Below are 12920 nucleotides of genomic sequence, written 5' to 3'. Positions count from 1 at the left end.
ACCTTTTTTGAACAGTAGTAGTAAAACGTATTTAAGTGCTTTTCTGGAGTGGGTTCAGGATGCTCAGTGCTTGGTAGAACTGAGCTGGAAAATCAATACTGTGCTATTTTATATTCATGCACTACAGAGGTTTAGTTCAAAGTCATCCAAATCATGCAGGCTGCTTACTGTGGAACTCCTTTACAATGCTTTAGGATTTTGTCTTTTACTGCGAGTCCTTAGTAGACATGCAGAAGAGCAGATTTAGCAATTGGTTTTGGAATTATTAAAACACTTCAGCCTGTACTGCCTTGAATATAAAAAAAATACTTTATAGACTGCAGCAGAGATGCATAATTGAAGGATTCCAAAGCCTGACATTTCATTGACTGAGAGGGACAAGTTTTACATACCCAGGGATTGCCATATGTTCTGGATATCTCCAGTCACATCATCTGAATACCAGGCTATAGGAAACTTGGTCAGAAGTCATGTGTCAGAAAATGGCTTTTTACTTGCTCACTTCCATGTGGAATGTCTGTTGTGCAGCACAAAGTCAACATGTGGAAGCAGGGTTGCAAGTGCTTCACTTTGCATTAATAATTCCATCACTAAAAATCTTGACTTTGTGCTACTATGCCGCAGGGACTCATTGCTCTGTGCTGCCAGAGAACATCAGCTGGAGCACATTTTCTTATGTAAAGACTTAAAGTAATGCTAACATCTCTTGAGAGCACCACACATCATCTTCCATGCAGTATTTTACTTCTGCTTTGTGTTGCTACTCTATGGAGGACACGGTACAGTCTGAGGCTTTAAACTCTGTAGGCTTAATTGTTCCAAATATTTCTTCAGCAGTCCACCTCCAAAAAGATATTTTTACATTTTAACTGGGGGAAGGAATTCCTAACTGCAAATTGTTTTCCTTATTTATGGCCAACCAGTGGCTCAGCCCTGCTCCAAATTAAATAAGCTCTCAGCAGGGTGTTCTTCCAGGGCTTTAAGGATGTCTCCTTCGGCATGGTAAAAACTCTCAGCAAGGCGTGCTGACTGTCTTACAAATGTGAAGGGGTCTTATGAAGTAGTTAGGTGATTTAAGGGCTTGTGTACACTAAACATCAAAGGGGAAGGGGAAAAAAATTGCAGGTTTGCGTACTCGAAGTAAGCTTGGTTTTGGAGAATGTCATGTTGGTGATCAGTTATTTTTATGTTAGAACTGAAAAGAAAATCAGATACTGAGAAGCTGAGCGAACAGTGTTAGGTACTTCACTACAAGAGCATGTAATAAGGAAGCTGCGGGATGCATAATAATGGCATTGCATTGTTACATACCTACCAACTTGCCCCACCAAGTTTGACTTAATTTCAGAACACTATGAGAATCACTTTACGCATTGACTGACAGAGATGCTAGGTTGGTACGAAACAGGAAGTTCTGCTCTCCAAAGTGACAAAAGTGTATCACTCAGGATTTCTGTATGCCATGCCTAAGCCACTTGTATTCTAAAGGTTTATATGTAGATGTCTGACACTAAATGGGTTGCAAGAGAAATGGTGAATTAGAGTTGTGTGTTATTACAATTAAACTTACTCCATGCTTTTACCAGTCCATTACTAAATACTAACATGAGTTGGGAGATCTCTGCAATGTTGGCTCAGTCAGGATTCCCAAAGTTTCTTCAGACTATAATCCAATGTGTTCAGATGGGCATGCCTATAAAATACTTTACAGTCACAGTATAATAATATATTTCTGCCTATATTGGAACACACAGCAGAAAGCAGTGTGAGTGAGAAACATGCTTTTGAAGTGATATTTATACTGCACTTAGGGATTAGTTGTCAAATATTGCTATTTCATTAGAATTATATTGGCATTTATTATGCTATTTGCTATACAAAGTGAAGGATGAAAAATTAGGTATATGATTTTAACTATCAATGTTACTTCTGGCATGAGGAATCCTCAGAGGACATTTTGGACATTTGGAGGAGAGTGCAGTGAAAAGAAGCCAGGAATATCCTTGATTTCTATAACTAGAACAACATCAGCAGCCTTGATCTGTCTTTGTTAGAGAGACATTATAAAATATACAGCAGTAGAGAGCTTCAGTTTCACCCTGCACACATATACACCTGGTACTGGTGGCTCCATCTTATCTAGCTTTTAATCTCAATTTCCTAGCTGCATTTCCCAATGCATGGAAAAGAATTATAAATTGGAACAAAGTTCATCCAATTAAACTTTCTACACCATCAGCCACCATAAAGAAGTGTTGTCTTTGCTCTTGAAGTAACAAATCCATCTATTCTGTATCTCTGTACTTATAAAGGACATATCATGGACCTGTAATGATATATAGCATATACATAATACGCATGTACAGTACTTGCAGTTTGCCTCTGTGTGGGCTGCAGAAAAAGGCAAGTACTGGCTAACTGTGTTTGAATTGCTATCATGCGCTCAGCAAGTCAACCATCAAGGGGATTCAGTATAGCTTGAAGGTGGCAAACCTAGTTGACATTTTCACAATATAAAGCCAACAGTTCTCCAAGAATGGCTGGCAAGCAAGGGATCTCCATTGGTGGCTCCATATTAAGCAATAGATGGCTGTGACGCTATGGGAAAGTCCAGTGCTTTTCTTAACACAGAAAAATATAATGTGAGTGAGACTGTAAGTTTATCTAAAGCTCCATGGTAAACCTCTGCCTGCAATGAACATCAGTGAGAACTGGATGGCATGCCCTGAAATTTGCTCAAGAGTCTAGCAAACTTGGAAGAGGGCGGGAAAAGAGGAGTAACCCTACAGACAGTCCAAGTAATGATGATGTTCAGTTGCTTTAGAGTTGGTGACAGCTGAAAGCTTGGGTTATTGGTGCTTAATGTGCTATACAACAAAATACACTTCAGAGAAAGTCTAAGCATATTCCTAAGTTAAATAGTGAGTTACTGCTTGAAATGTGATTAACATCTAAAAAGACAAAACTGCAAAGCGTTTGCTGTGTAACATACAGACACTAATAAATTACATGCTTTTTAATTCCTATTGACTGTACCTAAAAATCAGTGCTGCTCCTCAATAGGATGGAAGAAAATGCTTTATCATTAGACTGAGATTGTTAATAAAAGACAAATGATCATGACATCTAGTAGATATAGGCTTAAAAAAAAAGTCCAAACAAGTATGTGAACAGAACATGCTTGATGATGAAAACTAGGGGGAATATCTAACTTCTAAATTTTTTTTTAAAAGTGACCTTTTCAAAGAAGGTGAAAAAACCCATAATCGCATGATTAAAAATGGAATAAAATCTGGCAACATTCCCAGTGTTGAGCCGTACTCAAATGAATCCATAAATTAAACATTAACTAATCTAACTAATGGAACTAAAAGGAAGTAAATAGTACTTGATGTATATTAGCTTTTCTTAGAAGGCCGGCTTCTCCTATCAATCAAAGACCTGTGACCTCTCTGACCACAATCTCAGCACAGTATTATAAACCATCACTGAGATTTCCTCTGCTCAAGCAGTTTGACAAGCAGCAAGACGCTGCTGGCAACACAGCCGCCTGTTTATCAAACAGCTCCATCTCATCCTCATATGCTGTATTTCATGTTCTATAATTGGCTACAGACTATGGATAAAATGTACCAGTTGTTTTAATGCCTTGCCTGTCGTAAGCATTCAGGCCAAAACCCCAGAAAGTCTCCAAGCCTGACCTTCCACTGGGTTACTATAGTGAAATGTTGAGCATAAATTCCAGGTTGTTCGAATCTGAGTACTGAAGAGGAATGGGTGTTACAATCCCAGTACTGTGTCCTTTGATTAAATAAATACTGTTATGTCTGATGCCTGTGGTTTAAAAGGCTTTACAAAGCTGTCTAGACCACTACACAGGTGAGAGAAGCAATGAACATACTTAAGGGACTGGAAGAAGTGTCTGATGAGTAGAGAATTTATTTATCAAAAAGACTTGGAGAAGACTTTGTTACACGAGACAGGAGGCTCTTGGTGTCTGCTTGTCGAGGGAAATATGGAACAATGGCCCAATTCTGCCAATCTCAAAAATGAGATTCCCCAGTGAAGGAACTGGGAAGGAGTTGCAGTTGCTTTGACTGCTGGAGATCCCCTTACAGGTAAGGGACCCTGAAACACTGGTGAACACTAATGCCATGGTCCAAAAGCCCTGACAGCTAGACTCAATTACAAACACCCCTGGGCTATCACCTGATGAGCATCCTATTGGTCAAGGTGGGATCCATACATATCAGACTGGGAGAGCGTTCATGAGAAACAGCATTAGCAGCATGACTAAGAATAATATAGAAAATCCCATAGTGTTATTGACCTCGGAAAAAGTGTCAAGAAAGGCTGAAAACTCTCCGTGCTCACACCCTACAGACTGGGGCTCATGGATCTTCCAGAAAAACAAGGGAAAGTCGATAGCAGAGTCTAGCAGAAGGCCCTTTAGAAATCTGTCACCGTAATCCAAAGACTTGCACAGGGGAAAGGTCAGAGCTCAGCTACTGCTGTTGGAGGAATTGCACTAACAGACAAAATCTGTCTGATGTGTAACTTTACTCCCTAGAGAAGGGAATGCCCATACTGCATCCAGTGAACACTGTTCACTGCTCTCTTCAGATCTGGATGAAGCCCTACTGCTACAGGATTCATGAGCCTATTGGTACATTTGACAGTGGTTTTAGTTGTTGCTCATACTATATTCTCATTTTTCTAAAATACTGTAAGTGACTTAAATCATAGAGTAGTTAGGGTTGGAAGGGGCCTTAAATACCACCTAGTTCCAACCCCCTGCCATGGGCAGGGACATCCCACTAAATCAGGCTGCTCAACGCCTGTATATTCTTGGCCAGTATTTTCTTGGGGTTATGTTTTAAGGAGCCAAGAGATGAAGTTTTGATAGATACTTATTCAGTCTGTTAGAGTATTAACCCCTGTAGCCTGGTCAGCAGGAAGGAAGAATTGGACTCCATGGCAAGCGTGTATTCAATTTGTAATAGCACTGACACCATCATCTTGTTCTAGAGGTGGAATATATTGGACATAAATTGCAGGGGTTTAGTGTAGCTTGGGACTGCAGGAGTGTCCTGTGTGGGAGGACACCATGCCCTCTGCTACTCATAGCCACTGCCAGACGTCTCTAACTCCAGTGTACCTTCTACAAGCCACAACATCAGCAAGGGGAGTCTGTGGCAACCCTGTGCAAATGTACATGAGAAAGAACAGCAGAGGCAAGGGAGGGGAGAAAGGGAGGAGATAAAAAAGAGCTACCTGAGGAGAAATGGAAGCAACAGATGGAAGGAGACATTGTTGGGAACAGGATAGGGCACATTCTTTTGGAAGGAGGCAGTACATGCTGTAACAGGTAACACTTCTGAGGAAGTTGCTGTCCATGCATAACCCAAAGTATCTGATACTGAAGAAAGTCTTCCAGTACATGTTGCTAGATTTCAAAGCTACTGCCCAACAAATAATTAGACAATCACCTGTTTCTAAGGTTTCTAGTGGATGTAGCACAGATGGGGTTTTTTCTCATCCAAAATGTCAAAATTAATCTGTGAGGCTAGCGTGAACAGGAATGCCAGAAGAACAAAAGCAAGAGCTGATCTCAATGTACACCAGAGCTCGCCAGCCTTCTTTTGAGACATCTGCAGAGAATAACTGAGAAGTTTTCAAGACTGAAAAGGGAAAAAGGAAAGAGGCAATAAGGAGAGTTTTTTCTTGGAAAACATTTGAGCCTTTGGCTTTTCTGATTTAGGAGGACAACATATCAAAATATTTTTACTATATTTTTTTTTTAAATCAGTAACTGTAAAACAGAATTATGAAGCTGTGGCCCAGGGGAGCTAAAGCTACAAATGCAGTTTATCATCATGAAAGAAAATATGTAAGTATATCAGTTGTCTTCTATAAGGCGAATTATCAAAAATTATCTCAGAAGAAAGCTAAAAAGGTCCAGGCATTTCTCTCAACAATTTTTTAAATGTCAAAAGAGAACTTAGAAGAAAAAAAAAGAAAATAATTAATTTTCCATTGTGCTGAAATGTGAGCATTTGACTGGCTCTGTGCAAGCAGCTAGTTGCACACCAAGCTGTGCCATTGCAGTGGCTCTCTTAGAAGCTTCTGAGATGTATTCTGAGTTGTAACATCCTGGAGGAAAATACTCTTCTCACTCTGATCTTTTTTACACAAACCAGAAGAATGAATGACCTCTTGAAACCGTTCTGAACTGTCTCAGCAGTCCTGTTTTATTGCATGCCAGCCAGTCTTTTTAGCAGAGAGACAGTGTAAGACATTCCTTGAAGGAAGGGTTACTTTTTTTAGAAAGGGTGAGGGTTTTTTTAAACTTTGTTGCATTAAATATTTCTGTAGCCCTGGATACTTGAATCATTTGCCACCCTCCTGAAACACGGGCTCTGAAGCAAGCTGAAAAACAACTTGGGCTCTTAAAGTTACTCTTTACTACAATCACAGTCAATTTCCCAATGCTGCCACCACCCTGTGCCTAAGACAATAACCAGACCCTTGGTTTCGGACAATGTTTAACCCTTTTCTTATCTTGTTTCAACCTGGCCAAATACAAAACAATAAACAGCTACTTTGCTTACTCTGAAGCAGGTGGCTAACCCTACAAGCAGAAGATGCAGTTTCCTGAAACTGCTCTTCTGTGTATGTGCTGTAGGCAATGCCGGGCAATAGTGTAATTGAATTATTCAGGGCCAATTGAACTGTGCTCCACCACCTCTGTGGACTGTGAGTACAGACAGAAGCTGGGAATGATAGACAGCTTCCAAGCCATCTATTCTCTCCAAGCAATCTTGTTCAGATAGGTATTAAAAAGGCTGGGAAGAGGAGTACCAGTAACCAATTTCAGTGAGTTTTAGAATGCACAAGAAACCACCAAAAGGATCAGAGCATCCTCTGGCAGGAGGGAGAAGCTGCCCCCTAGAGTGTGAAGATCGCAGGAGATACATGGGGGACTGCAGAACAGAAACAAGACAGAATACACTGGATTTTTTTAGCAGCTTGCAGCACAGAGAAGAATTGCCAATGAACTGAAGTCAGGCTGCTTCCTTCCCCAGTTGGCTAGCAGTGTCTGTTGTGGGAACAAGTGGCTGTAGGAAATGAGTTTAGCAATTACAGCTCAGCTGTGGTAAGGAGGCAGAAGCATGAGCTGTGAGTCCGCATTTCTCTGCTGGTTACATCCCATGGGCTACACACCGACCTGTGGCTAAGCAACAGTGTGTAAAGTTTTGACCCTGTGCTGCATTTAATTTCAGAATCAAATATTCACTTGGAAAAATTTCCTGCCATATCATGGATCCCACTGGAAAGATTATCTGGGTTTTTTTTTTTTTTTTTTTCAGAATAACTGAAACAAGTGTTTCTTAGTAGTCTATTTATTCACTTGAGTTTGTATTTGTGAGCAAGGCAGTAACGCTGAACCTCTTCAAGTTTTATGTATGAAGATGATAATCCAGAGTTTCTCTTATACCTCTTGGAGCCTTGACAAAACTCAGGTGTCTTCCAGTTCAGAAGTTGTCACTGGTGCATCTTAAATTACCTCCCATCATTCTGCTTGCTTTTGGGTGTAAGATCAGATATGATGGATTCACAGCCATCTCTGCAAGCAGTGTTTGGTTTACAGAGCAAAGTGAATGGCATTGGAGGCTTGAACTGCAGAGGCTGTGGTTATAGGTCTGTAGCTGTGGTAATACTCAGACTATGAAACAAATTAGCAAACACATATATAATTGCAACCACCTCATTCCTATTGAATTTCTCACTTGATACAAACTTGACAGCATACTTCTAAGACCTTTAAAGACTTGTGTAACTGTCCCAGTAAGTAGATTTCCTTCTGCTAAGCCGTGGCTGCTGAAGGCAGTACTGTGTTACTGCTAGCAGATGGGGCACATGGCAGAGGGGGGCTGTGCATGTTGGTGGCCAGGCCTGGAAGGAGGAAACCAATGTGGTGCCAGTAACTGACTCTGATAGGAAATGCTGCAGGTACCGATGCCCCACCAGCCAATCTTCCTTCCAAAGAGCTCACTCAGAATCTGAAGCAGGAAAGCAACTTCTCCTCTGGATGAGGTTTTGCAGAGAAAGCTGAACACTTGACTTACAGCAGCACAAATGTCTTCTCAAAACCCATTTGCCAGCAAGAAAAGTGGATTGCTGTGCATTGGAACCCAGTGAACCTCATGATGTAATCTGTGTTGTGACCACCCACGCTTTTAATGACCCTATTATATTTCTATTTTCATTCAGTTTGTGGCTACATCTTTGCCTCCACAGCCAGTAGCAATGAGAGTACGCCCAAATCAGTGGGGTGTATACCCAGAGCCCGTTGGGCTTCACGCAAGTCCATGGCAGTGCTTTTGCTTCTGCACTGTCAGCTGCTGATGAGAGCTGAAGACTATAAATGAAGACTATAAATGTTGTAAGGCAGGGACTAGGTCTTCTATCTGCAAAGTACACAGTATGGCACAGATACAAAAATAGAAAGGAGCAGATTGGACTCCTTCGTTTCTCTAAACTCTGCCTGCGATTTACACTTCTCTGGACTTCTAGAGTCAGTTATAAATCAGGAGTGTGACACGAAGCCTGGTGCTTCTTGATCTTTCCCATCAGGCCTTTTGAATGGAAATTATTAATTATACAGGAAACTGGTCTGAAGTAATTAGCGTTCCCTCCTCTTTCTTCCTTCCTTCCTTCTTCTTCTGAGGATATCCAGATTAAAACCGTTGATGGGAAACCGTAAGCAAAAGAAGACATGCAGTTAATTTTTTCTTACAGAAATGAAAGCTGTGCTGGGGGATGTTGGACATGACTGTTACCCCGTGCAGCTCCCGGGCCTGGGGTTTCTCCTGCCTGGCTGCTGGAGCCCAGCTTGTGCCCATCCCAGGCTGATGGATGTGGCTCTGTTTTCCCATTTGCAGGCACAGGACACCAAGTGAGGTGGCTATGCAGATGGTCACAGGCAAGGTGCTGCCTTTAGCAGCACCTCCTATATGTGGGACACATAGAAGACCTAAGTACAGACCAGCTGGTCCAGCTTGACATTTGCAAGCAAATAACACACACACAGTTTGGGGCAGAAACAGACTCTCAGCCCCCAGAAGCCAAGCTCTCAGGCACACAGGCTGTGATCCATGGTCCCACTCCAGTGACTGACAGTGAGCTCATCACTGGCCTCAGTCATGCTGGTCCCCCATGCTGGCACTTCTTGCAGCCCCAGCACATGCTGTGTGTGGAATAAGATTACACAGAGAGGCAGTTAAGAAATTAAGAAGAAAAGGTAATCAGGAACAAGGCTGAGTCAGGCAAGTGTAATTCACACACACAATTGGCCCCTTTTATATCCTTTTCTAACTGATCCCCCCTTGGCCCCTTGTTTATCCTCTTCCCCTAATCATTCCTTCCTAAACTTTGCAGAACCCCACAGGCCCCCCTTGAATACCTCAACTCCTCATGTTCTTCTTGTCTGCCCCTTCTTATCAGTAACAAAGTCCAGGTGACCCTCTCCAAAGCTGCCCCTGAAGCTCCTCAATGACCCATCAATCAGTAACTGGAGACTTTTGATCTTTGGCATTGTCTCTGTTGTCCCTTATCCACCGGGTTCCTGTCCTTGTTTATCACTTCTCTTTATTATCCTCCTTCCTTTGAAAAGATCAGATCCTTGGTCAGACAGCCTTAATGGAGGTACCTTCCATGTACCCTTACAAGGTCTGCATACAGAGTTTAGATTTCTAATTTTTTACTTCCTAGTATTACAGACTGAGGTATCTCAAGGCTACCAGTGAGATAGTTCAGATGACATTGTTTGGGATTTTCCTTTGGTCTCCAAAATATTTGTTTTGTCAATGTGGATGTTTCATTTTACTAGAAATTTAGAGTAATTTTTTAATATCAGTCTGGAAATGTGCATACAATCTAGTCAAAATTAAATATTCAGTGTCAAGTGGCTTTTCGCTTTATGCGCACCACCTGCAAACCCTGAACATTTTATAATGACAAATTAAGAACAAAGCTTATGTAAAGTTCCTACTTAAAGTATTTTTAATTTAATTTCCTATAGTGGCTTTACACATAAGGATAAGGCATAGTTAGAAATGTTCCCCCATGCCAAGTTAGCTTTTATCTTGGAGTCCTGTTCAGTGCAGATGTATGTATGAAATAAAGAGGAGCCTCAAGCCAGCCATACAGGGAAATATTTGAGTAATTTTCAATCATATATTTTGATGATAAATTGTGCGATTTTTTTTAGGAAGCCAAGATAGATGGCAGTAAATAAGTCATTCTTAGCATCAGGCTAGGTGTTTAGACCTCCTAGTGAATTTTCTTGGTTATTTCCTCTAGAGAATGATACAAGTCACAAATAATAACATATGAAAAAGCTGCTTGGTAGGAATTTTAGCTTCTACCTGCATCAGTACCTGAATATGCAGCACGGGGTTCTTCCTCCTACTGCTGCTTCCTTCAGCACCATTAACTGTAGGTAGTGACAAGGAGTGTATCAGTGACAACTTATGTATCAGCTTCACAGGGCAATTTCTGCCTCCTTAATAACAGTTACTGTGGGAATGGATTAGGAGGACACTGAAAAAGAAAACAAAGATTTCATGGCTTCAGAATTTGGGGCAACCTTAAGCACTCCATGATCTTCTCTGATGTTAACTTTCTTTAGCAGTGAAGAAAGATTTTTATTTCTACTAGTTTGCCAGTCAGGAAGTACTGCAAGCTCTGCTAAGGAAGCACTGCCATGGAGTCTCTCATCACACTAATTCCAGGAGCAGCCGTGCCTGAGAATGGGTGGGTAGGACCTTCAGGATCATGACGCTTTTCCACCACCCCTGACATTCAGGGGACAGGCAGACCAGGTTGTCAACTCACTGAGTTCCTTCAGCCTTGTATTTTAAAATCTTCCCATCCCTTGGCGTGCTTGCCCCAGTGCTCTGGGCTTTTTGGTCGGTCGGTTGGTTGGCGTTAGCATATGTACGGGGATGGAGGGGTTTGGAGGCAACCTGCAGAGGGGCAGCTACACGGGAACAGGTTGCCCAGGGAGGCAGCAGAGGCCTCATCACTGGAAACATTCAAGGTCAGATTGAACCAGGCTCTAAGCAACCCGATGTAGTTGAAGATGAGTAGACATAAGGTGGAATTTCTTCACTCTGTGGGTGATGAGGCACTGACATGGGTGGCCCAGTGAAGCTGTGGATACCCCATCCCTGAAAGCGTTCTAGGCCAGGTTGGATGGGGTCTTGGGCAGCCTGATCCAGTGGGAGGTGTCCCGGTCCATGGCAGGGGGTTGGAACTGGATGGGCTTTGACGTCCTTTCCAACCCAAACCATTTAATGATTCCATGACTCTACGTCCCTGCTCCTGCAGGGAGGTTGAACTAGATGACTGTAAAGGTCCCTTCCGCCCCAAAGCCCCCCCAGCCTACTCCCCATCCCTCCCCCGTACCCGCGGATGCCCCCTCGGCCCCGCCCGCCGGGAGGCGCGTCCCCCGCCCGGTCCCGGTCCCGCCCCGCGGAGCAGCGAGAGGCGCGGAGCGGCGCGGAGCCCGCAGGAGCCGCCGAGATGCTGACCTCGCCGTGGGCGCGTTTCTATTCCAACAGCTGCTGCCTCTGCTGCCATGTCCGCACCGGCACCATCATCCTCGGCGTCTGGTACCTGGTAAGCGCCCCGCCGCTGTCCCCGATCCCAGCCGTGTTGGCTGATGCTCCGTGGAGGGGATGCCCGTCCGCCCCGGCGGAAGCTGCCCCGCGCATCTGCTGGGCCGTAACCCTCCGTTACCAGCAGCAGCGGGATGCTGAGCGAGCTCCAGCGCTTCCCTGTTGCTCCCGAGCGCGTTGCCCCTCGGCGAGGCAGAGCCCGGCGTTTGCGCTGCCTGCATTGACATGTGTGTGTCCGAGGGTGAGTGGGAGCAGGAGCTGCGGAGCACCGGCAGGTTTGCCAGGCTCTCCAGTGAAAAGCTCTTTGGGGCATGAAAATGTGATGAGCGATGACCCCTGGTGTGAAGGGTTTGGTTCCCCCAAACTTCGGTGTTTCTCAATCCAGGGTTGACTGCTGCGCTAACGCTGCGCTGGTGCTGTAGCTCCAGCAAGGCTGCCCAGATCCTGACCACGCTGCGCAGAAAATGCTGTTTTATCATCTCTAGTCACTGCTTCAAGAAGAAGTCGCGTGTTCTCATCCCTGCTCTTCCTTGTTTGTCAGATTACTGTTTGTCAGTAGTATCTTGGGCTGCCTGACAGTGAACTGAAAGCTTCCAGGCAGCTGCTGTTGCCAGGTAGTAGAAAGACTTCTTTCCTCTATCAGTGCTATAGGATGTGAGTGAGGAACTGTCCCTCGAGGCACAGTTTTAATCGGTTATCATGCATCGCAGAGGTTGTTCGACACCCGGTTATTCCACCAGGGTAAAGACTCGATGAGGATGAAACCCATTAAACCCTCAGTTCCTCTACTGTGACAATCTTTTCTCAATCCCTTGGACAGCAATGCAGGAAAAGCAGCTTTACCAGAGCTGGCCCTGCTACAGTCGCAGTGTTTGCAAATGTGTCAGAAGAATTAAATGAGCTGGTTCATCGCTTCAGGTTATGTAGATGCACTTCTCAGTATGCTCAGTCTTCCCTATCTCTTGGTGTAAGAAATCAGTTTCTGTCTGGTGCCAAGGCCGCGCAGAGCTGTTTGCCAAGCATCATTTTTCGAGCGATTGCAGACGGAAGCAGATTAGACTCAGGCTTATTTGCTAACTACTGAAATTCCCTTCAGAAGCAAGTGAAAAATGCATGGCTGGCCTCCATTGTAGGGCAACTCATTAAATAAATTCAATCAGCGTAATAAAAAGGCTAGGTTGACATTTATGTCCTAGAAATAATATAAAACGCTCTATGTTCTATAAAATACATATT

The 12920-nt window shown here is 43.5% G+C and overlaps 1 protein-coding gene across 1 annotated transcript in view; it reads left to right on the top strand.

Moving 5' to 3' along the window:
• The first annotated feature begins 11463 nt into the window (after positions 1-11463).
• The window catches only part of LAPTM4B (lysosomal protein transmembrane 4 beta), a 61142-nt gene continuing 59685 nt past the window's right edge, over positions 11464-12920 (top strand). Inside the window, exon 1 of the mRNA XM_054057264.1 lies at positions 11464-11685. Coding sequence (XP_053913239.1) covers positions 11479-11685 — 207 coding nt within the window. The 5' untranslated portion in view covers positions 11464-11478. The remainder of the gene's footprint in view (positions 11686-12920) is intronic.

Source organism: Cuculus canorus, chromosome 2 (genome assembly GCF_017976375.1).
Source record: "Cuculus canorus isolate bCucCan1 chromosome 2, bCucCan1.pri, whole genome shotgun sequence".
NCBI classification, from domain to species: domain Eukaryota; kingdom Metazoa; phylum Chordata; class Aves; order Cuculiformes; family Cuculidae; genus Cuculus; species Cuculus canorus.
Note: the sequence above shows the minus strand (reverse complement) of the source record. Positions and strands in the feature narration are given on the sequence as shown.